The sequence below is a fragment of the Anopheles nili genome, chromosome 2 (genome assembly GCF_943737925.1).
Source record: "Anopheles nili chromosome 2, idAnoNiliSN_F5_01, whole genome shotgun sequence".
In the NCBI taxonomy this organism is placed as follows: Eukaryota; Metazoa; Arthropoda; class Insecta; order Diptera; family Culicidae; genus Anopheles; species Anopheles nili.
In genome coordinates this window covers 64,563,493-64,587,496 of record NC_071291.1, presented here as the reverse complement: position 1 = coordinate 64,587,496, position 24,004 = coordinate 64,563,493, and the positions used below count along the sequence as shown (strand labels likewise).

General features: G+C 47.0%; 5 protein-coding genes across 5 annotated transcripts; 2 read left to right on the top strand and 3 right to left on the bottom strand.

The window, feature by feature from the left end:
• Nucleotides 1–282: 282 nt before the first annotated feature.
• LOC128720135 (P-granule-associated novel protein 1-like) lies at nucleotides 283–4,091 on the bottom strand. The gene is made up of 2 exons (XM_053813821.1): nucleotides 3,976–4,091; nucleotides 283–2,716 (listed from the first exon to the last, which is right to left on the bottom strand). Exons 1-2 carry the CDS (start codon nucleotides 3,993–3,995, stop codon nucleotides 1,600–1,602), a joined length of 1,137 nt encoding a protein of 378 aa, XP_053669796.1. The 5' UTR covers nucleotides 3,996–4,091; the 3' UTR covers nucleotides 283–1,599.
• Nucleotides 4,092–5,219: 1,128 nt separating this feature from the next.
• On the bottom strand, nucleotides 5,220–6,025 carry LOC128730899 (protein transport protein Sec61 subunit gamma). Its single transcript, XM_053823986.1, has 2 exons — nucleotides 5,884–6,025; nucleotides 5,220–5,820 (listed from the first exon to the last, which is right to left on the bottom strand). The coding sequence occupies exon 2, from the start codon at nucleotides 5,809–5,811 to the stop codon at nucleotides 5,605–5,607; it is 207 nt and encodes a 68-aa protein (XP_053679961.1). The 5' UTR covers nucleotides 5,812–5,820; nucleotides 5,884–6,025; the 3' UTR covers nucleotides 5,220–5,604.
• Nucleotides 6,026–6,256: 231 nt separating this feature from the next.
• Nucleotides 6,257–7,350, top strand: LOC128728299 (peroxisome biogenesis factor 2). Its single transcript, XM_053821923.1, has 4 exons — nucleotides 6,257–6,264; nucleotides 6,353–6,422; nucleotides 6,488–6,565; nucleotides 6,632–7,350. Exons 1-4 carry the CDS (start codon nucleotides 6,257–6,259, stop codon nucleotides 7,343–7,345), a joined length of 870 nt encoding a protein of 289 aa, XP_053677898.1. The 3' UTR covers nucleotides 7,346–7,350.
• Nucleotides 7,351–7,455: 105 nt separating this feature from the next.
• LOC128728288 (DNA replication complex GINS protein PSF1-like) lies at nucleotides 7,456–8,161 on the bottom strand. The gene is made up of 3 exons (XM_053821912.1): nucleotides 8,090–8,161; nucleotides 7,965–8,029; nucleotides 7,456–7,903 (listed from the first exon to the last, which is right to left on the bottom strand). The coding sequence occupies exons 1-3, from the start codon at nucleotides 8,159–8,161 to the stop codon at nucleotides 7,456–7,458; spliced, it is 585 nt and encodes a 194-aa protein (XP_053677887.1).
• Nucleotides 8,162–8,553: 392 nt separating this feature from the next.
• Nucleotides 8,554–11,173, top strand: LOC128731817 (calpain-7-like). The gene is made up of 4 exons (XM_053824959.1): nucleotides 8,554–8,959; nucleotides 9,009–9,637; nucleotides 9,721–10,608; nucleotides 10,678–11,173. The coding sequence occupies exons 1-4, from the start codon at nucleotides 8,659–8,661 to the stop codon at nucleotides 11,050–11,052; spliced, it is 2,193 nt and encodes a 730-aa protein (XP_053680934.1). The 5' UTR covers nucleotides 8,554–8,658; the 3' UTR covers nucleotides 11,053–11,173.
• The last annotated feature ends 12,831 nt before the right edge of the window (nucleotides 11,174–24,004 follow it).

Here is a 24,004-nt window from a genome sequence, read left to right as displayed (position 1 = left end):
GATGAGAGAAAATGTTAGCTATTTTAGTAGACTAGCACCAATGCGATTAATCACCTGCGAGGGAAAGCATTCCTACCAAGCGTACACTTTTACGACGGATACAAGCTGACCGCACACCAAACATAGCGAGCGCGGACAAGTTACACGGCGTTCGAAACAAAAAATGAAATGTGTCCCGATCAATCTTGTAGATCGATCGCAAGACGAACCATGTGTCCGAGAATGCTTGCGATTTAGCTCGCTAGGGAGGTGCTTCTAGCTATGGGGTGGCATTTTCATTCCTTCTTTTTTTTTTTAATGTGAGCTGTGCTTCGCACCACTCGGGCGTCAGTTCTTCCGTTGGATCCTGTATCTTGATCGTCCGTGTTGGAGAGGATTGGCCATTCGGACGGGTTAAAAGGCGGTGTTCGTTGCTTTTCAGTACGGTATCACACTGCAATGGTTGCGGTTCGTTATCCTTACACTGGCTCGAGTTAGTGGCCCACCTAAGAGCACTTACCTCACCACTTTATCTGACTTTCCTGTTATAACTCTCGTTTCAACGCATACTCGCGCCAGCAGTCCTTATGCAGCTTAAAACTGGGCCCCACTGCGTCCCGGCCGCTCGCAAAATGTGTTACAAAACCTTGTAAAAATCGTTGTAATAAATCGCAGTTCTTCCGGTCGTCCCTCACCTCGCGTTTGTGTTAATGTTGTTAATGTAAAATTCACAGGTCGATAAGCCTTTGTTTTGATATTGTATACCGTATCTGCCTAGATGTTACTGGGATGCTTTGAATACTTGACAAATGTTAATGGCTTTCGGAGGGTAGTCTCCCGTTAGCTACAAAGTACCTAAATCTATCATATTCATATACATAAGTTTGAGGAGTAGCGTTGCCTCCCGTGGGAGCTTAGTTTTACGCACAATTATCGGTTCGATTCCATCGATTAGTTGATCAACTATCAGCTAGTCATGATCCTTAATTTCTCGCTCAGTACCAATCTGATTCCATTCGATTCAAAACTTTCGCGTAAGGGCTTCAGTGTCCCCTGACAAAACTAGTCACCGTTCTCGCTTCGCTTTCGAGCTTCCATCGACAGTTATGTTGCACATATGGTGCCCTAGCAAACAGTACTGCATACCCAACTCGAACCGCGTTGGTTCATCTTCTTATCCTTCACCTACGTAGAAGCTAATGATGTGAGGAAAATCGTTCTATCTGGTAGTTAAGCTCATGAGACTATGGTGAACCTACGGCTAGACGTAATACTGAAAGTATCGTTAATGAGGCTTACGAAAAGAAAAATCCGATGGGTGTTTTCTTGGCATGGTTCAATGGACGAGTACCTTTATGGAAATATGTGTGTGTGTGTGTGTGTGCTGCTGCGGTGAATTACTAATCGAATTTTAAACGGCATCCGATGGCCCGTATATGCCGGAGCTAAATTTGAACAAAACTGGGTTTTATTTGTTCAAATGCTGAGGTAAGTAGTAATGTAACAAAATGGTGAAACAAATAGCTCAGTATGGGAATTTCCATCGGTGCTTTTGTTTTCGATCGCGGAATTTTTCCATACCGTTGAGCATGACTCCAAGAAACAAAAGCAACCACACGTTTAGAATGACACCAGCTTAGCCATGGCCACCAACGAGAGGCAAACCAGCATGCTACCGACATTGGCCAACGTGACCGACGATGCGTGATTCTTGTCAATGTTCGATTTCGGACCGCTCGTTACCGGTGTAACCGTGCTCGTGGTTAGTTCGTCCACGTGTGTTGTCACGGTCACTTCGACGGTGGACACCTCGGACGCATCCGGTATCGTCCACTTGCAACACATATGATTTCGTAATTCAAAGCCCACCATGCAGCGAGGATTTGAGTTCGTGACTGGCGTGTCAATGCCGGCTTCTTTGAGGAACTCTAGCATCTTCAGCTGGTGGTTGCAGGCGAAATTATTTCCTTCGAGGTAGATCTGTTTCAGCTGCGGGTTGTTGGCGGTCAGCTGCATCACGTCCAAATTGGTGAGCTGGTTGTACGCCAGTCGCAGGATCTGCAGCGCCTTCATCGGTGCAAATACCTGCACATTCAGGCTATCCGTCAGCAGGTTGTTGCTGGAGAGCTCGAGCAGCTCCAGCTCCGGAAATGCCACCTGCTTCTCGTTCTCGATGTACAGCATGCTCATGTCCGCGAGCAGCAGGTGGCGCAGGTTGTCGAGCCCTCGAAACCGTTCCAGATCGACGGTGTCGTCTTTCGGCAGATCCTTGTTGCCGCTAAGATTGAGAATCTCCAGCTTCACTAGCTGGGTCAGGTTGGACACGTCATGCAGGTTGTTCGAGTCAAGCATCAGCTCGAGCATGGTCGTGGTCTCACGTGTCTGGTGAACGATGACGTTCGTGATGCGATTGTTCGCGGCGTTCAGTCGTTCCAGCTTCATAGGGATCACCACCGAGGTGAGGTTCACATCGGGTACGTATAGTGCCCGCAGGTTGGGAAAAACGGCCAGGAACTGCTCCGGGATGTGTTCCAGCGAGCTGTTTTCGAATGCCACGGAATGCACCTTGGACGAGGGCGCCTTAAATGTAACGTCCGGTGTGGTCGCACCGTACACAATGTTCCGGAATACGCACATGTTCTCGTCCGCTCCCTTCTTGATGGTGCATTCGTGCGTTATTTCGGCGAAGGAATGCAACGAAAACAGCACGGTGCTGAGCAGCACCACAGCGACATGGCTGGAATGGAAAGATAGACGTCAAAAATGGCCACTTCCTGTGCAGACACGTGCACATCTGCAACCGATCGACACCGTGCAGTTGATTCACGAGCATAATTTCTCCCATCCCATCACGGTCCGTGTTCTGGACAGTGTGTTCCACAACTGCTCACACTCCAAATGACACGTGTGCTAACATGTATACAAAAATACCCATAAAATAAACACCCCCCAGTAAGGTCGACGTTTCAAATTCCAAACCTTCGCGCCAACGGACCCGCGGTGAAACGAATCGCGTGAATTGGGGTGGAAAATCGTTAGTGATCGCTGGAAGGCCCGGGATCGAACGCGCGGAACTCATACTATCGTAAATCGTACGGGTAAACAAAACCACGTGTGTTAACCATTTGTTCAAACGGCAGCCGGCATTTCAAACGGCGCAATTATTTAGGAACAAAATAGAACGCGCTGAAAATTTCTAAGAATCGTGGATGGAATGAACACGAGCGAGATGCAGCCGAGGAATTTACTCGTTGTCTTTGTGTTAGCCACAAAGGAAGTAGTGAAAATTAGGAACAAAAAAACGACAACGAACGTTCAAAAATTAGTTGACGTTTCTTTTCTTCTGCGGTTGTGAACCTTGCGAAATTTGCTAATCATTATTGATTAGGAAGTAATGCAAAAGAAAGACCAAATTGGCTTTTGGTTTAGCGACGACCGCCCAAATAACGTTCACGTGTATCGCACTCGTTACTAACTGATGAGGTGACAGCATCAAGCATGGTATCATCGTAGTAAATTACGATGACCGCCATAAAAGGATCTTGATTGACTGCACCGTGTTGTGTGGGTTTAGAAGGTTGCACAACAACAAAAAGACTAGCTCTAATGCATTAGTAACATTCCACACGCCAGTGGGTGAAGATTTGAACGAAGTAGGCAAGCAGCGAGCCGCCTATATACCGATATCGTAGCTAAAACCGTGATAGCAAATGACGGTTGCCATGGGAGGGGAAAAAATGCAATACGCAAGCGTAGAAACTGCTCTCAAATTAGCGTCTACGCTCAAATTTTCGCCTCCAGCCAGTTAGATTTTTTTTGCAACGGGGTTGCATTGTCTACTGTTCATGAAAAAAAAAATCTCTCGCCGCTGTTACACCGGCACACCCGACAAATGACTATTGATTTCAATCAACTTTGAACCCGTGACCACAGAATTAACGCCGTTTTGATGCAACCACACCCAAATTCATTGGGCGTTGTAGTATGTATACTCACGTTTTTGTTTGGTGTACCATATTCTGGATACTGGCCAGAAAACTTCGACCACAGTCACTAAAAAGAACACTCTCGTAGGACGGTTCACTACGAAGTGAAGAGAGTGCTCGCTCGAACAACGCTCAATCGATGAGAATATACCAACTAAAGGATCGATGTGCATTGTCGATAGACATTTTTGTTGCAACAAGCGTAACGGTTGTACTGTCAAAGGCATAACTCATTTTTGGTCTTTAAAAATTGTTTAAAAACTCACTGTTTTAACTTATTTGTTAAAAAATAATCTTGTTTAAAACTTATTGACCTTTTCACATCTTTTATTTAAACTATTCAGACCATTTAAGGTACGATCGATTATGGTACAAGTGGCCTAACTGAGGGATTATGGTGGTGGATATTAAATTAATTTCGAGTTTAAATTGATTATAAATTTTGAACTTTTATGTCCTTACTATGGGCCATATTCACAAACCAATTCATTAATGTGCGGGCTTGCCCATTAAGTAAGCGTAGCTATAATTATACGTTATGAGAGTTCATTTAATTTTTGGGTTCCAACAGACAAACATGCTCCATGGTCATTAGTGTTGATACAATTTTGTTTAGTGATTATGGGTGCGACTAAAATGAATGTTACAACAAAATAGTAGAAAGCTGAGCTACATCGTCATCGTGTGCATCATATATACGGCAATACTCTTTCAAAATTTTAACTTGAAGAAAAGCTTTAATAGGAAGTTTCAGATCATCGTGTTTCTATTATGTCTTCCGTTTTTTAACCGGTATGTTTAATCCGCTGTCAGTGCTTAGTATTCATCCGTCCAGCCATGCTAGTGTATTGAAAACATGCGTGTCAGCTTTGTGTTCCTTTTTCTTGTTTGAAAGCAAACAATGAATGCAACAGTAACAAACATTTTGAAGAAGAAACTTGCACTAAATCTGCATCTTAGTATGTTTCCATAGAAACTGAGTTGTCTTGCGCTATTTAAATTTTCTTAACATTATAACAACCGCACATTGATCCGTAGTAAAATGAATAGGTTTATCGGAATATGTACTGATCTTGTATATTAATGCTTTTTGGGCTTTAACAAAACTTGGGAGAGGAGGGTTTTGCTCGTACCTGTAGCTGTACCAATTTCATCACATAAGGGAATTAGAACGACCCCATGCCTATCTCATTTAAAGGCACTCTTTTAACACCCGAAACTTTACCTTAAGCTAAATTCAACAAACGATTAAGTGAAACAATAAATTATTTATTCGTTTTCACAAAAAATACGTAACACTCGTCCAACGACGAGCGTCACGCGATTGGATTACATCTAATAACGCACGAAAACGGAATTACACACTATAATAGTTGCAAGCGCAAGGAAACGGCTCCGAAACTCGGTCCACCAAACAGCGACAAGTGCCACGAAGCAGAGCTGGCTGGTCTGCGCGAAAGGTGCCACGGGGTTTGTTGTTCCTCCATATAGATGCCAACCGTTCGCCTTCGTGCCAGTTCAGGAATCGTGAGTGTGGAAGATAGGTCACGGAGAAAGTTGAAGAACGCGTCGGATGTGGAGGGATATCAGTCGGTGTTTTAGTAGGGAGTCGGGGGTGTGTAGATGAGTGATGCGCAGCTTATGATCCGACGATGATGTTGTTGATCGGGATGTGTATCAGTTTCACGAAGAAACCGATGAATCCCATAATGCAGAACCCGATAGCTGTAGCGATGGCGATCTTCTGGAACTCCCGGCGGTCGGGCTTGGTGCAACGCTTAATCAGTCGGATGGAATCCTTAGCGAACGAGCGGCCAGGTTCGTAGAATTTCGTCAATTGATCCATTTCGCGTCACTGTGAAAGCGATACGTAAGATGATTGTTTCTCCTGCGGCACTTTCTCTTGTTGCTAGCTTACCTTGAGCTGCTGCTGAACGGTTCCGAATAACACACGATCCGACGTAGGCAAATCTTGTAAATGCAGTAAGAAACGGAGCGAACGCGACGTTCCAATCTCGGTTACGGTTGTTGACAGAAAAAAGTGTTGTGTCCACGTCAATTCCAAGTGTGCTTTTTTTTCCTCCACGTCCAAAGCTGGGGTTGTCGCGAGTGCATCTGTCAACTTTGCTCCGTAACTAATGATACACATAGCACTGTTTCACAATAACACTTGATAACGGCGTTCAACAAATACGTTTTTTGAATGAAAACATATAAAAGCAAAAATACTTCTCACAAAATAATAAATGTTTGCTTTACGAAGCATACAAAGCAATACAAATTGTATGTACATGAAGCTGTAATATTAACCTTTCACAACAAAAATTCCTCTACGGATTTGTCAGATTGACAGCATTGTGTTGAGATATTAGATGAATCAAAACAAGAACTATAAAAATGGTTGCAAACGAAAATACTGCTAAAATTAAAGCAAATTTTGTTCCCCGCGTGAATCAGGTTCGATACACAAAAACCCGGGGTTTGAAATGCATTCTAACCAAAGTTGGTTGTTTCAATTTCAGTTGGATTCCATACAACTCGATAATGAGATATCAAATCTTCTCAAGCAGCAGGTTCAAAACATTCTCCAATGCTTACCGGTAAGTCTATCGGTTGACCATTGTACCCTGCTGTGTCATGATAAAAACCTTTTGTTATGTTTCCAGCCGGGATTGCTTAGCCATCTTCAGCCGGAGATAAATTTCATTTTGAGTTCTGCACTATGGAACTTCTCTATCCGGAGCTCTTATGCTACCTTTGGCCAACAGATGCTCTCGATCGCTTACGAGAAGGATCAATTGACGCAGGTTAAGCAAACACTCCATTATCTGTTGACGATATTCCTACCCTACGCCAAAGAGACCTGCCAGTTTCGTTGGACGAACTGGACGCGATTGCAGTGGCTGATACAAACGGTGGAAAACGCGCTGGTTATTTTCAACTTGGTTAACTTTTTCAAATTTCTAAGAACCGGCACACGACCCTCGCTGGTGGATTGCATTCTGCGTATCAACCATCGCTCTCTGGACGGTGCCAAGCGGCGAAACATCGGTTATTCGTATATGACGCGCGAGCTGGTTTGGGCAGGATTTATGGAGCTACTCGGCTTCACCATTCCGTTCATTAACTATCACTCGTTGAAGCGAAAGTTGAGGAATATGCTACGATTAGAATCGAAACATACATCGGTCGAGCGAGTTGCACTAACAGCGGACTCTAGATGCGCTTATTGCAACGAACGAGTAATCCTGCCCCATCACATGGGATGCAAGCATGTCTTCTGTTATCTTTGTTTGAAGGGAAATCAGCTGGCTGATGCAGACTTCCAGTGTAATGTGTGTGACTACCGAAGCGACACGTTTCGGAAGGTAACGGTCTAGTAGAGTCAAGTGATCTGTTGTTGCTTATTTTTAACGTTACGCTGGGCACAGTAGGTTAGTTAAATGAATTGTAGATGGGACTTACCGAACAAAGAAACACTTTATTGCTGTTAAATAATGTGCTCTAGTATTCCTTGTCGAATCAACTGTTCACACTGAAGCTTTGGCAGGTAGTGTATGCTGTTTTTCTTCAAAAGTATGATTTCACCGTTATCCAGCTCGAACTTGCCGTAATCAGTCAAACACCGAACCTCAATGTTGAGCGATTTGGGTGGCTTGATGTCGTTCGTGAGGTTTAACCCGTATCCGTCGTGGATGGAGGCCATGTATGTGGCAAGTATTTTGGAATACTCGTTGAACCACATCGATTCTGGCTCGTTGATGCACGCCTTAATTTCCGGTGGCAGAATAGCACCAACGTGCCATCGAAGCCGTTTCAGGCGGAACAATCGGTTTCCCAAATACGCGAGTAGGCAACGTTTCTGTCGCTGAATAAGCTTGTGTCGATACACGACCAGTGGAAGCAACTTACGATCACGGTTCGAGCTGAACGATTGCCTGGAATTTTTGTTTCATGTTTCACCAACTTGGTCGTGCATTTTATTGCCAGAAAACTTACGCATGATTGTTGTTTTCCTGGTAGATCTTGGAGATATCCTCCAGCACGGACCGAACGCCATCGTCCTGGAAATGATAAGCATTTGTTATGAGTGATTGTTAATAAAGCACCTTGGTTTTACCTACATTGAAGGGTGGAATGGGATCGGTAGAGCGCTCAAATTCTCTTATTAATTCAAAACCTTTATCCACAGACATATCTCCAATTGCAGCGTGCAAACTGGCTGAACTTTCGTATGCAAAGCGCGGTAAAACACTAGCTTTGACAGCTACGACACATACATGTCGCTTTAGACGGTATGACTGACGTATAACAGTTGTGTTCTAAATATTTGCTGTTTCACTGACCGGTTATACGGGCATGTCGAGCATGAGTTAATAGAGGTTCATTGTACAATATTTATACGCGGAGTTTGTAAATTATATGATTCTTTTAGATGCACTGAAATGAAAATGAGACACAGCAGCAGAGGGAACTGACATACGTAACCAGAACCGGTGCAACTTGAGAGGTAGTTTTGACAGCCCGTGTTGAGGGAGCTCCAACGTAAACAAAAACAAATCCATCAGATGACTCACCCGCACTCACCATGTTGCGGGCTTTGTTAGTGCTTTGTTGAAAATTCGTTGCATTCCTGCCAAGTGTATTTTGTGTCGAATAACTATTTTAGCTAGCCTATCGATAGCTCCGCTCGATGACTAGCGAAAGCGATATTCGCACTATCCTTTGCCGTGCGCTGGACGCCGATGAACTGGGCAAGAAGGAAGAAGCCATCAACCTGTATGGGCAAGCAGTGGAGAAAATCTTGCGGCTCGAAGATCGCGAGGTGCGCGAGAAGCTTAACAAGTTCGCCAAGCAGGCCCTGGAGCGAGCGGAAGAGTTGAAGGGAATAAAGTATTCCAGTCCAGTGAACCCTCAGCCATCTGCAAGCCTTACCCCAACGACGCTGCAACAACCCGTGCGGAGTAGTTCCGTATTGAGTAGGTTCATTGAAGGTGGCAACAGGCGGCTCACGATTGATTGATCGTGCACATTCTTTTGCAGCAAGTCCCTCACGGTCGGGTCCCCTGTTGGAGATCAGCGGAAGCCGCCATGCCTACACCAACGAGGAGAAAAAGGTGCTCGAACACACGTCCTACGTCAACGCAAAGGTGTACGTACCGTTCATGGACATCGACCTGCTGGAAAAGTTCCACTTTCCGATGCCGTTCACCGACAAAGACGGTTACCTGGAGCTTGCACCCAAGCAGAAGCGCGATTTCGTCAGCTGGGTGCGCGTGAGCGAGCTGAGTGAACACCCGCAGCTGATCGTGGGGGACCATGCGGACTTTTACAGCATTCGACAGACGGTCGTATCGGATTGCAGCTTCGTGGCGTCGCTTGCCGTGGCGTCACAGTTCGAGAAGAGATTTAAGCGCCGGATCCTCACGTCGATCATCTACCCGCGTAACAGCCGAGACGAACCGGTGTACAACCCAAGCGGGAAGTACTCGATCCGGATGCACGTGAACGGTATTCCGCGGAAGGTGGTGATCGACGACCACTTGCCGATGGGCCGGCACAATCAGCTGCTGTGCTCGTACTCGAGCAATAAGAATGAGTTCTGGGTGTCACTGTTGGAGAAGGCGTACATGAAGCTGATGGGAGGGTACGATTTTCCCGGTTCCAACAGTGTACGTATCGGGAAGACGTGTTCCATCTTTCACTGGCAGGTCTCTCGTTTAACTATATTGTCCTTTTGTCTGTCCCTTTTCAGAACATCGATCTCCATGCACTGACGGGATGGATACCGGAACGGGCGGTGGTGAAATCGACTGAACCGAACTTTGACGCGGATGCGGTGTTCAACCGGCTGCGGGAGAGCTTGAGTTTGGGCCGTTGCTTGGTGACGGTGGCGACGGGCGAGCTGACGGACGCGGAAGCCGATCGGACCGGGCTCGTATCGACACATGCGTACGCCGTGCTGGATATGCGTGAGGTGGACGGCGTGAAACTGCTGCAGCTAAAGAACCCCTGGTCGCATCTACGCTGGCGCGGTAACTACTCCGAACTGGACGCGGTACACTGGACACCGGAGCTACAGCGGACGCTCGGGTACGATCCGAAGCTGGCGGCTACGTTCGATAACGGCGTGTTCTGGATCGACTACCGCTCGATCATCAATTTCTTCGACGTGTTCTACCTGAACTGGGACCCGACGCTGTTCCAGTACACGTATTGCATCCACCAGTCGTGGAGTGCTGGCGTTGGTCCGACGAAGGACGCGTACAACGTCGGTGATAACCCGCAGTTCAGCCTAACGGTACCGGCAGGGCAGGGTTCGGTGTGGATACTGCTCACGCGCCACATCACAAGCATCGAGGACTTTCGCGAAAACCACGAGTACATCACGGTGCTGGTGTACAACGGGAATGGCCGGCGGGTTTACTACCCAACCGATCCGCCGCCCTTCATCGACGGTGTGCGCATCAATAGCCCGCACTATCTGTGCAAGATCCGGCTGGATCCGACGGCGGAACGCCGCTACACGCTGGTCGTGTCGCAGTACGAAAAAACCGCCACCATCTACTACTCGCTGCGTGCGTACAGCCGGACGAAATTTGAGCTTAAACAGCTCGGCCAGCGGTACACGACCGTGGAAAATGTACGTTTCGATCGCCGCGCAGCTCTTTCATTCGCTTAATCACGTTGCTTTCACCTTTCTCATCCCCAGCTGAACGGTGAATGGAGCAGCAAGACGGCCGGCGGATGCATGAACCACCCGGCGACGTACAAGAACAACCCGCTCTACCGGTTGCATATTGGCCCGGCGGACACGAGCGATCTCGTGATCGAGCTGCGCGGTCCCAAGGTGTATCAGGTGGGGCTCGATCTGACGGTGGTTTCGCTGGCGGACGCCACCGTGACTGCGCCGTTCGTGTCACAGAAAACCGGTGTCTATCGGTCCGGATTTTGCGTGCTCGACCTCGAAGCCATCCCGGCCGGTGTGTACCAGGTGCGACCTTCCACGTTCCTGCCCGAGCAGGAATCGCCCTTCTTCCTGAAGGTGAAATCCACCACGAACGTTGTGATCGAGAAGCTTAATTAACCGCGATCCGTGCGGCTTACGTTGGTTAGCTTGAAGCGCAGCACACAGCTTATTTTAACTTGTTGAATGTTGATCGATGTGCGATGTAATCTACGGCACCAAACTCTCGAATGTGTAAATAAATGAGCGATAATCGATGATATAAAGGTGTGCGTTTTGGTACAAGCTATTTTTCATCCGCTCTTGCCCGGTGCTGGTGATGATCAGCCAGTTTTAATCAAACCTCAAAAGCACTCCCGTTTTAATCGAGTTTTCCCCGTCTTCGGTGTACCTAAGTTCACTCGCTAAAAGCCCTTGATTCCATTAGCGTCACTGTGGCATCAGCGCCACACTGGAACATTCGGCCCGGTCAGCTAGCTATAAAATATAGTTCGAATTAAATTTGCCACCCACGCCCGGCCACCAATCGCCACCATCATGATATCGATGATGGTTTAATTTGGTCCGCTGTGGGTGTGCCTGGTTTGGTGGTTGGATTTTGTCAAACCAGCCCTAAAAAACCAGCCCCGCTCGCTTACCTCCTCCTACCTCAGGCGTATGGTCGGGCCGTAATCTTGTTACGCGCCGCAATCAACGGAAGCCCCATCCGGGGCGAATCGTATTAACTGGTAGAAAATATTGATTGCCACAAACAGCTGGCCGGTTCCGGTTGGGGACGGATTTCTTTTTTTTTTCTCTCCTCTGTGCGCACTATTCCGATTCCGCCGTTCGCATCTGCCGATCGTTGCCTTTCAACCGTAATGCGATTGACCCACATCATTCGCGGATGGGCCGCGACGGTGTGGGGATGGATTTTCCGGCCTGAACCGGGGAAAATGATATTGACTGACTGCTTTGCGATATTTTCGCCGAAGCCACAAATGTACAATGGGGCCACGCGCGCCGACACGCGTGATGGGGCGGGATGGAACCGTACGCTGGGGTTTTTTTTTAGGGTTTTGCAATTTATGATGGGTCGCTTTCGTCGCACCGATGGTGACTACCGTACCCACACGTTAAGAGATTGCACCGTGCGTTGGCGACCATCCGCAGGAAGCGTGGCCCTTCGGCAGGACGATGCAGGAGGAGCGTTTTCATCATCGAAAGTATGATTGAAGTCAGGTTCGGTGGAGTTCATGCTCGGGACGCTGAATTTTCCCATTGATCTCTCGGTGGGTGCTTCGGCACACTCTCCCACCCACCAAGCCACACATACACACACACGAAAGGTGGGCAGAACACCGTGGCCGACTTTGATGTCTTGGTACACTGTTCACGGAACGTTCGACGGGGGGAAAAACACAATCAACTTTTCCGTGCCAGCTCGATTTGCCGGCACTGGCCACGTGGCGCATTGACCTAGAGAGCGCAAGATCCTTAGGGCCAAGGGCAGGAAAATGGGAAACGGTGTGATTTGTAATTTCATTTGCATTGGTTTCGCTGTGACACCTTTTTGAGCTTAAGGTCCGCTTTTCGGTGTTGGAAAGGTGCCGGAGAAGTCATTCGTTTTGTGATTTGGTTTGCTTTTTACTAATGAAACTGCTATTACGACTGAAGGAGTGCATCGAGCGTTTGTGGATAGCTTTAATTTCAAGCCTGTGCTAATGATAGGTTTTTCGAAAGAAGAATTTACTAATGCGCAAAGAAAAGCAGGTTTGCAAACAAATTAAAACAAGTTAACAACTGTAAATGTAAATTCTACAGTGATAGAAAGAATATTGAATTTAATTTTTTGCTAATTCATATAAACCACATGAGAAGGGTAATAATTATTTAAAGAAAGACTCGCTAGAATCATACATTTTCATCTCTCGTTTGATTTATTTTTATTAAGATTGTGTAGGTTTGGTAAGTTTCATTCAGCGACTGGTTTTATTTTAACATTTTGTCTTTTAGGCTGTATTTACAAAAAAATATAAAAAAATAAAAAAGTAGAAACTCTGCTAACCAGCTTTGAAAATAAGAAATATTAAAGTAAACAGATTTTTAAAGTAATAAAGAAGTAAAATACAAACACCGCAATAAGATCAGCATTGGCGGAACTTACGAACATCTTAACCGAGCTTGCAAGCTCCGGTTGTGCACGGTTTACCAGCTGGTACAGCGTAAATGATGTATCTGTCGGCGCAGAATCCTGTTCCGCTGGCGCAGCAAGCGCGACTGTTCGTACTCTTGTCTTAGCTGGTCGCAGAACTCAATCGCCTTGGTCAAAATCATGATTTTTGGTACGTTTTCCTTGTATTTTAACGTGGGAATCTCTTCCTTCAGCTGTAGAAATAATTTTTTTTCAGCCAAGCGCCGTTCTTGCTCCATACGGTTTTGCATATCGAGTTTTGTTTTCTTCAGTTCGTGTTGCTGATCCTCGAGCTCTGGTTGCAGTTGCCGTTTTATGCCAGTGCTGTTCTTCACATCACTGTTGGGCTTCATGGATCCCGGATATGGGTACGAGTGGTCGAGCATGACATCAGCTGCTTGGGGTTTAGATACGCACAAGGTACTGCTGGAAGGTAAATTGATTTTTGTAAAGGTTTCGCTTTGCCATACCGAGTGAGGTCCTTACTTCTACTTCTTCTTACTTACTTTTCATCACCTTGCGAAACGTTGTTGGAATCGAGGGCTGCTTGAACGCCGTGTTTGGGTTTGAGAAGACTGCGTCCGCGGGTTGTAGTTAAGTGAAATCCTTTGAGGTTGTTGGAATCGAGGGCTGCTTGAACGCCGTGTTTGGGTTTGAGAAGACTGCGTCCATGGGTTGCAGTTAAGTGAAATCCTTTGAGGTTATGTAAGGATACGGATTTGCTTCCGATAATAGCATCTCCGCTGTTAGTCGACTGCTTCACTCTTTGAGCCCTTGGGGGCAAAATATATATCGAATTTTTTTTGGCTACTGATGAACGTGTGACCCGCTTTGTTAGGGTACACTTTTTTTCGTCCTCATGCTTCCTGGACGTATCGTTTGGATTCTCTAGCTTAGGTTTTTGTTTAACACATTTATTATGCACCTCTGCTTCGTCCTTTATGCAGCCCGTATCCACCCTCACTTCCTGCTTTACTCCTTGGTTCAGAGGGTCACCGATTAGACAGCTGCGCCAGGTAGAATCTTCTTCGATATCTAAGAGATCTTGCAGCAACTGACTTAAAGGGCTAACTGGCGAGTTATTCGGGCTCGGCGGCGTATCGTGGAACCAATTGCTTTCAAATTGGTTGATGTAGTCAAATTGCTCGCCAAATTCTGGTATGCGCAATTCATCAGCATTGCCGCAGTCCTGCAGATAGTTATAGAAGCATTGGACTGTGTGGTCGCCTCTATTGCCACTCGCGCAAGGACAGTTAACGCCCAGGTGCCCATCGGGTACATTTGTGTTAGACACACCGGCTATTAGCTCACTGGCGATACTGTTGTCTTGAGGAGGGTTTACAGATGCATAGTTGATAGGGATGATGTCGCTTACGGACTTCAAGGGCCTTATTTCGCCCGATGACGGTACTGCCTGAAGTAGCATCGGTTGGATGCATTTTGCCAGAAATCTCATGTCGTAATAGGATTGATAAGTTCTGTCCCCGAAGCAGGTGGGTTGTTCGACGGAAAACCCGATGAGTCTTTAGACTGGAACGTCACTAGACAAGGATGTTCTCCTAAAACAGGCCAACGATTCTATGATAATAAAAAAAAACTTCGTTATTCACAATTAAGCACTTTCAGCTCATTGACAGCATACCGTTTTGAAAAGAAGATGGAAGATCTCGTGAAAAGGACTCTGTTAGGATGTTACCTCACTAAAACCAGTGAAGAGTTTAGGCTTAAGGGACGCCCAACTGATTGCTGATATTGTTCGGGAAGAATACGACGCACTTTCTTTGCAAGAATTGTGTAGTATGAAATTTTCTGACGATATGAATGTTACTGCAGATTGTCTTCATGAATGTCAACGGCCAAATTTGCCACAAGCTCACAACGACAATGAAACGCGGATGGTGAGGATACTGCAAGTGGTGTAAGAGTGTTCGTAATAACAGGACATAGTCTCTCACAGCAGGACGAATTGCGTGAATGCATGCAGAACACTGAATTAGCAAAATGTCTAAAAGGCCTCACGTCGAACGAGACTATGCTGGCGGAGAATCGTCGGGGTCAAATGATTTAGTTTCCGAGTCCTTTTGTTGCGCGTGTGCTGATGGACTGATGAGTTTTGTAAGGAGAGTGCAAGAACTGACCACAATATACTGAATCAAAAACAATTGTTAAGCAACTACAAGACGTGATTTTTTTCCCCGTAAGGGATCAAATGAGTCTTAAAGGTAAAAGGATTTAAATCTCTGAATGACTGAGGTCTATGAGTAGGAAGGACTTCCTGGTAAGTGCTTATATTCCACGCTGTAAAACGAAGAAGAGATACAAGACAACAATCGTCATTAGACTAAGAAACAGCAAAATCAAAAGCGTTTCAAGTGTCGTATGCTGCTTGCTTTATTGATAAGAGATATATTATCACAGTTCTTTGGCCTTTTATTGACTATCCAGCTACATGAAATTTTAAGTCATAGAAAACCTTAGCTTAGTAAAGTAGGCCTTGACCGTACAGCGGATTTTTTAAAAGCTTTTGCTCCTAAATACGCCTTGGCCGTCCTTAAATAAATAGTAATATAAGCTTTTGTTGGCGCAACATGTACATAGTTTGATGATGCTTGTCATTTATGCTGCTGTTAAACAAATATTGTTGAACGGATGGCATGTTACAAGTTATACCTTTAAATAATATCAAACAAAACGTTTATGATTTCTTATCCAAATGCAAATGTGCTGCATTGCTGCGGCGTCCCAGCGTTTAGCGCACAGTTCCGTTAAAGACGTTCCAGTGCGAAAAGCAATAAAATGCCGGCACTAAAAACTTCTTTCGCTCTTTTTTCTTTCACCCCCAAACCCAGCAAAACGGTGACGATGTACTAGCACATTTCAACGATGATCCATTCGCCGGTCGTTTGGTGTAATCTATCTTAATTCCTCAACACGTCCCACAGCGGTCATTAGGAGGTCCCCTTTCGCTATCGCCACCATTGTCTACGTCCTCGTCGTCGTCGTCGTCACCGTCGTCGTCCTGGAGCTGTCATCACCGGTTTGTCTTGCGCACCGGTGCCTGTCGGCGGTCAGCTACGGCCCTTTTGGTCCTGAGGTCCTGTGACTGAGCTGAATCCGGCACCGACCGCGCCACCGTGCGAGGGTAATTTGTTTTCCCCACCATCCTTGTCACCTGCTGGCTTTCGGAGCGCCGAACCGAACGCGGATCCATTTTGAATCTGAATTTCCGTTCCCCGTCCGGGAGGTTCGTGGGGTGGGGCATTTTTCTTAATGCATTCGCTTGGCTTGGTTGCATCGGCGCGTGGGCGAACCGGGCGAGGCTTGCAATAATTTATCGCACTTACCGGGAACCGGGGGAATTATCGTTATTTGTTGTTACGGCGTGGTGCCATTTGCCAAATTATTGCCGCTACCCAGCGGCAACCCTCTAAATCACGATTCGAACCGGCAAGCGGGGTGCAAGCTGGAACCGGTTTGGGGTTGGAGCTATATTTTTTTATGCCACACACAACGACACAGAGAGATAGCACGGTGTCAAAGTAAAAAGCGCAGCAACAAAAAAAAAAAAAAAGAAAAACCCGGCACACCCCTAGATGATGGAAATTTATTGTTACTTCAAATGAACGTGTACGTCCGATTTGCGATAAATACTGATTCGTCCGCGCTCGTCTATCTTCCTCTGCGCGCTCTGTTTTTCTTCATCGTCGGAACCGATTTTCCGATCGCCGAAATAAAATATATACGCGCCGGTGGGTGGAACGGAAAAAAAGGAAAATTCCACCCGCCTTTCGCGACGGGAGGAAAAGAAAAATAGATCCAAATATCGTCCATCATCACGTGGCGCATATGTTGTGGCACCGGAACACTAAGCACCCTCGCCTTTTGCCCGGCCGGACCGTTTATACCCCACGCTTCAACGCTAGCCGGGTGCCGTTTGCTGATGGTTGCGAAAATTCATCCCCATCTAACCGCTTGTTTTTCGTTTCGATTTTTTTTGCTCTCTCTTTAGGGCGCCAACGAATTATGCGCCGAAATTCCACCATCGTCGAGGGAACGTGGACATGCGAGTGAGATCCTAACAAAAAAAAGAAAGAAAGAGAGAGAGTGGAAAACACGAAATCGTTTCCCAATGGGGTGTGAGAATGAAAATAAAAACGAGCTGGAAAAATCAAGATCGATCCTAGCGCGGCACCACGACCGGCCACGGTGGCACAATCCATCCCCGATCCGCACATCCGGACGGGTGCGATCGAGCCGCATCAAGCCAAAACCAAACACACGAGCGAGAGCACTTCACTTTCAAACAATGATTTATTACACGCTCATTCGCCCCACCTCCACCGTCGTTCTGGCCGCTTTCGGAGTGGGTGGAGGGAGGGAGGGCTCACGTTTTTTTTTCTCTTCACTCTCTTACTTTCCGTGCGGAAAATTCATGTTTATTCCCAGCGCGCGCTCCCACGTTTCGTACGATCGTGCGCGATGTGTGTTTTGTTTGCCAGGCTGATGTGTTCTCGCCCCTTTTCTCGCTACATCGCTCGTCGCCCATTTTTATCGGGTGAGCTTTTCGATTTGGCGCGAGCCAACAAAGCGAGGAGTTGTGCGGGAGCATGAAAACAGGCGGAAAACACACGATATTTCGTTGCCCAGCCGCATGTGAGCTCGATTCTCGACGTCCATTGTAAATTTTTCATTCCCACGTACACACACACACACACATCCATGCTTGGTTCAAAAGCCAGCCGAGGGAAAGATATAAGGAGAGAGCTGAAAGGGAAATAAAAAAAAAAGCGTGACACGAGAAGTCCTCGAAGAAATGCAAGGATGGTGGCGTCTTGTTGCGCTTTCCTTTCACGCCCTTCGAGTAGCCACCGTAGATCGTGGACGGCTGTTGTTTGAAGATGTTTTCCGCTTCCGACGGTCACTCCCCGGTGGTGGCGATAAATTGTAGTAAATAATTGTACAACTCTACGGCAGCTTCAGCACTGGCTCTTCCCCCCTTTTGTTTGGAGAGGATTTCGCTTTTTTTTGTTGCACCGCTCAACGTCGAACCCACCGTAGGGCGGGCGATTTCGACGATTATTGCGAAGGGGCGCAAGTGGACTATTATTTGTCTTTGCGTGGTGAAGCGCAGGACAGGAGGGTGGTTCGGTGGGACAAGATGGAAACATTTGTTTGTCTGCATGGGTGCACCGAAACCGGGTGCGTAGAGGTTCCCGGGAAAAGGGTGCTTGAAAATTAATGCTATTCTTTGCCGGTGCAGGTGCACGTTGTAGCGAATGTAGCGCCAGATGAAGCGTAATGGCATAGAAACACGACGCAGCGTATCGAGAGGGTTGATTTAAAATTATTTCTCATCGGTTTCGTGTACCTTGTGCCGGGCGCTTGTTACAGGAGTCAATGCATGATACAGTAGTGCCGGATGTACCGTTGTGATAATGAATAGGCGAAGTAAAATTACGTGCCCCCCATTAACGTGTTTCTGGGGAACTGAAACAACACAAAGTAAGTGCGCTGTATTAAACTGCGTTTCTAGCCGCTTCACAATAATCGTATACAAATGAATGCATTTCTAGTGATTATTTAAAATCACCCTCCCCGAAAGTGGGAAAAGCATTTTAAATCCCGCAAATATTTCAAGGATGCTTGAATTGAATACAAAACATGAGACGCAAATCGTCCTGCCTGGCATCCCGAGTGCCATCTCACCCCATTCGGTATCGATTACATCGCCGTGCACACACTGCTAACGATTTATGTGGTCAATTCTGCCCCGTTCTCCAACAGACAGGCTCACCGGGACAGGGTCCCATTTCCTCCCACGAAAGTGCTCTTAATTGCTGCAAATAAAATACAACAAAAAAAAAGCCACGGGATGGATAAAAATAACCAACAACAACAAAAAAGGGTCCTGCATGCGAAACAGAACCACCCCAGTAGCTGGTAGCTGGGATTTTCCCGTTGCAAATGTGTTTGGCTGTGTGTGCGGATTGGGATTTTTAATCCCTTTTTGGTGTTCGAAAACATATTGGAAGGCAGAAAGGGACACGGGAGTGTTTTTGTGGAGTAATAATAACAATAACACACGGGAGTAAGCGAACGGAAGCGTTCCCCAACGCCAAAAGGATAAAGAAGCCAAAGCACCACGGTGAAAGAGCGAGAAAGCGTGAGCGGAAATGAAGGCAGCGTGAAAAGGAGAGGAACCACCCCGTCACGGTGCACTTTGCATGTGCATCAATTATATTCGGAACCGCGAAAGAGAATCACTGCAGTGTGCCGTTTATTATGTCGGTTCGTTTTGCTGTCCCCTCCGTGTCGTGTGCCGATGCCTGTGGGGATGCCTTTTGGTCCTTCCTGCGCACAAAAACATCGCCCGGGTTGGTTGGCAACTTTGTCCGTATGAATTTCATAAACCATCGCGCCGACCGGCCGGTGAAAGTGAGTCCGTGCAAATAAGTGATACCACGCGAGCAGAAGCACCAGAAGCAAAGAGAAGAATAATAACACAACACAGATCGTACCGGGGCAGAGGACATACAAGCACGAGCGAGAAAAAAAACGAAAAGGACACGAAGTCCTCGCACTGCGGCATCGATCGAGGACGTGAACGTGGAAAAATAAACACGCCAAAAGCTCGACCGCTCGCAGGAAGGTAACGTAATATTCAATCGCGCGCTTCCAATATCGTCCGCCAGGGGGCGCTAGGGGCCAACATATCGCACCGTCGGAAGTGGGAATGGGGCAATTTTGATAATTAAAAAAAATTCGAATAGTTACCGAATTATTTTCATTCGCTATTGGATTCTGTGAGGTGGGGCAATTCTTTTTTTTTGCTGGGTGCTTGCTTCTCGCTTTTATTTCCGCCTTCTCGATCACATGCGGTTCAATATTTTGCCGTTTACTGGCCCGGTGCTTTGAGTGGTGGGGCGAGAGATGAACGAAAAACATAAAAAAAAACACGATGGATGTGTTTACTCTCCCTTTGCCGTGGATGGTTCGTGCACTGCAGCGACATTTTAAGGGAAATTATTATATATTTTTTTTCGCCGCAAAACTACACCGATTGCGTCATATGATAAATTGCATTCGGATGGGCACGGCGGCATCATGGAGTCGATTCTTGCGAAGTGAATATATGAATACATGGGATGGTGAGTGCTGCTAATAGTGCAGTTCCGGATGTCCGCCTGAGGGGAGGGAGACTCTTCATAAAGCTCACATGTGTGGGTGGGCTTTGAAATCAATCTTTTTTGATATAGCGCTTGAGTTCGGGTGCCTCCGGGTGTTCGGGGTGGATCGAAAGCGATGTAATGTAAGCATTTCGCGGAAGCAATTTGAATCTATTGGAGCCGGTTTACGGGTTTTTAATAGCCGGTGGCCTATGGGGATATATTATTTTACTTTCTGTTGATCGTTCTGTGTTGGATGGTTGTAATTAGTTAATGTGTTTATTTTAATGGAAAGTCATACTCGAAATTTAAATGAAATGGAAACAGGACAAACGTTCACCTGTGAATGTGAAAAAAAAGGGATTGTGAAAAGCATTCAAACACAGCGATTTCATTTACATCCATAAGAGTGAATAAATATTTTCAACAAAAATGAACACGATGTTTTAATTCACCTTTAAGCCGCCTGTCGAACTAACGCGTTGGAGTGGGTTGATTTCCACTATTTTCCCGGGCAATCGAAAGAACTAACCATTCAACCGGTTACCTGCGAAAAGGGACGGCTAGGTAGCACAGAAATTGATGGGCGAATAAAAAAAAACACACACACACAGAATACAAAATCTCGCTTACAAAACAGGGAACATACTTTAGCGGCGAACAGGAACGGCATTTCTGACGTTCCGGTATTCATTGGAAAGTTTTTTAATCTAAATCCAGCATCCGAGGTTGAACCCGGTCCAAGCCAGCAGGGAATTAGCCCACATTTCGTGGGGCAAAAGGGAAAGGGGGGGGGGAAGGGTCTCAGGCATTCGGAAAGGGGAACGCAAAATCAGTGATGTGCTGACGGTTAACGTTTTTACATTAGCCCTCGATCGAAGTTTGTAGATCTCATCGAGACTAAAAGCATTCAAGTGCAGACGCTGTGCCTCCTCGGTGTCCCGGGTGTCCGAGCTCGGGAACAACGAGTGAGGGGAGGGGTGGGGGAAAAGGATTGTGCGGAGGTGGAGCCGTCCTTTCTGCCTTCCCTAGGCCACTGTTCGCTGGCTAATGTACATCAACTATGTAGGAGTAACTAACAAACATGACTTAAAGCATTAAAACCCTTTCACATTCGCTTGCCCACCGGTGGAAAGCTGATGATTTTCCTCCCACTTAGTTTATCTCCCCCCTCCCCTCCCCTCCCCTCTCTCCCACTCCCTCAGGTAGATGAGGAGCTGATGTAACGAACTGACGATAGCTTGGAGCTTGGTTCTCGAGCAGACGTAAAAAAAAACACACCCGAGCGAAGAAAAAAAAACGGACATGAAGATGAAACTTTCTCCGTGGGCTCCACCCCCATCATTTCGGTCCGGTTTTCCCCCGTCCAAGCATTTCCACTAAATTAGAATTCTATAATCACAAACCCCCGGTCTGCCATAATTTTGTGGCCAGCAAACGGGCCAAAAGGCCGACCACGAGGATGGGAATTCGGACAGGTTGTCCGCATGACGTTGCGTGACGCTGCTTCGAAAACCTGTGGGCTGGGAAATTCCTGGAGCCTTCGCTTTTGGATTTCACCGCGCGTGGTGACCACACTTGGTGGGGAGGAAAATCACCACCCTCCCTAGATGTGCGTTTTTCCCGGACACGTTGTATTAGAAAGTTCGAGCACGTCCGAGCTGTCCGGTGGCGTTCCTCGGTCCCTTCCACGAAACTAATGAACTAATCCCTTTCGGGGGTTACAGCCACGTATAGCGGGTTGGTGGTGCCGTAGTTTTTCCCGACCGAACACGGTGCAGGGGTTGGCTTTCACCGTGTTGCATGGCGGAAAATTGGGCGTCTCGTGGGTGGTGCGCTTAAAGTAGTGTATGATGAGGGTGAAAAGTGGACGAAGGAAACGAAAAAAAACAAAGAATAATCCCCCTCACTTACGCAAGCAAATGGACCGATCGATCTTTGATCTTTGAAGCTGTTTGATCGATTTTTCTTCCACTCCACGTGGCACGGGCTCCGTTCAATGTCCTAATTGCTATGATTTGAGGGTATCGCACCTGTGGCGGTTTTGGGATGTGTTTCCGCTTCGTTAGGCAGCATCCCGTTCCGACACGTCTGAGCCACGTTAGACGGGCCTAAAATGCATAAACTATGAGCTTCGGCTCGCCGGTGGGACTGGCAACCCGTCCATTTGGGGGTGGAGACTCTCTAGTGAGCCATCCACATTACAACGGTACGAACGGTAGTCATTCGCGTCAGCTAGTTCGCTCGAGCAGACGACTCGCACGCAGGGATGCGGCTTTACCGCTGGCAATGCATCCGGTTGCCGAGCGTATTTAGAGAAAACCCACCGGCGTCACGATACACGTGAGACACGATAATCGTAAATTGACTTTGGTAAACTTAATTAATTAAAGTTTAATGCCACGCGGCTCCCGAACCACGCGGTGGTGTGACTTGCGCTCGCGTTCACTCCCAACAGGCGTCGTGGCGCGGTAAAACGAGCCACGTTTCGCGCCACCAGGCGGCAACTGTCGAAAGTTTTCTGCTCTGGCGTCTCATTTACGAGCCGCGCGTACGGAAGAACATCGAGATCTGCTTCCCAAAAATCCTACACCCCCCGACAACGGAGCGGGAGATCTTACACGGGCTGTTTAGCTGGCGCGCGCGCTCATTTGTCGCCATATCCGCCTGCAGGGTATGCAATCGTGGTGCACGGCGTGTCAAAAATGGAGGCGCATTTTGATGCATGGCGTAATGTGGCGTAGTGCCACTTGCGAGCGTTCGAACGTTCGCGAAGGAAAAGCTAGCTGCCAGTTGCTGCCCGTGACACGAGCCCGGAAGATGGGGTGGTTTAAATTATTCAATCACTTTCAGCTTGGAGTTGGAGACAGTGGTCTGAATTTGAAACTGATACGCTATCCACCGCAAGCTCGCCGCAAGCCGTTTAGCGCTTTTGGGTTGATTTCTTGAGGGAATTTCTTTTCGAATTAGCAATGGAAAATGCATTTTCGTAGATTTTAGCAAGTGTAGGCTTACGGAGATTGTTCAAATTATCGATGAAAATCTCCTGAAATCGAAGACTTCTTTTTTGGAAGCCTGCAAAAAAAGCATTTGCAACGAATTGAAACCGCACGAGTTTCATTTTAAAATTGATATTAAAAATCGATACACATTTGGTGAATAATTTTTACATTACCAACCCCAATGTTTACTCACGGGTGTCTTCTTGCAGAGGGGGGAAAATCAAAGAAACCCATCATCAAAGCAGAAATGCGACCGTTCCAATAACCAGTTCCCACTCACGCCATTAGAGATTGATCTCGTCAGCAGGACGAGCCCGTTCGCATTAAAAATACGCTCCCAAACCGGTGCCATACGTTCGCTGCCGTACGCTGTCGGTGGCTTTAAAACTTTCCCGCAAAGCATCCGGTGTTTGGTATGCTGGGCGCAAAATCGCGTACGCTAAATCGCGCACCGATGTGTTTTATGTCGGTGTGCTGTACGCACTCTTATTTTTCCTGCGCGCGTTTTCCGAGCTGCTGTTCTTCATCTTCTTCATCCACCTCAAAGCAAGACGCACTAAGTCACCGGAGCCGCGCTCGATGCCAGCTGTGCCAGCAGCAAACGGCTACGGTGTGGATTGTGGGTGGGGCTGAAAAATGGGGCGCTTGTGCGAACAACAAAACCAAAAATTGAGCAAAAACAAGAAAAAAAGCGACTGGAACGAACGTTGGAGCGCTTGTACGAAGCGTCT

Bases quoted from the DNA above. Each gene is read 5' to 3' on its own strand.
- LOC128728288 (XM_053821912.1), bottom strand. From the start codon at position 8,161: ATGTCTGTGGATAAAGGTTTTGAATTAATAAGAGAATTTGAGCGCTCT. The intron at 8,030-8,089 runs GTAGGTAAAACC...TATCATTTCCAG, and splicing joins ATCCCATTCCACCCTTCAAT to GACGATGGCGTTCGGTCCGT. The intron at 7,904-7,964 runs GTAAGTTTTCTG...CAAAAATTCCAG, and splicing joins CAGGAAAACAACAATCATGC to GCAATCGTTCAGCTCGAACC.
- LOC128731817 (XM_053824959.1), top strand. From the start codon at position 8,659: ATGACTAGCGAAAGCGATATTCGCACTATCCTTTGCCGTGCGCTGGAC. The intron at 9,638-9,720 runs GTACGTATCGGG...GTCCCTTTTCAG, and splicing joins ATTTTCCCGGTTCCAACAGT to AACATCGATCTCCATGCACT. The intron at 10,609-10,677 runs GTACGTTTCGAT...TCTCATCCCCAG, and splicing joins GGTACACGACCGTGGAAAAT to CTGAACGGTGAATGGAGCAG.
- LOC128730899 (XM_053823986.1), bottom strand. From the start codon at position 5,811: ATGGATCAATTGACGAAATTCTACGAACCTGGCCGCTCGTTCGCTAAG.
- LOC128728299 (XM_053821923.1), top strand. The intron at 6,423-6,487 runs GTTCGATACACA...TTTCAATTTCAG, and splicing joins TTGTTCCCCGCGTGAATCAG to TTGGATTCCATACAACTCGA. The intron at 6,566-6,631 runs GTAAGTCTATCG...TTATGTTTCCAG, and splicing joins ACATTCTCCAATGCTTACCG to CCGGGATTGCTTAGCCATCT.
- LOC128720135 (XM_053813821.1), bottom strand. From the start codon at position 3,995: ATGGTACACCAAACAAAAAC. The intron at 2,717-3,975 runs GTGAGTATACAT...TTTCCATTCCAG, and splicing joins ATGGTACACCAAACAAAAAC to CCATGTCGCTGTGGTGCTGC.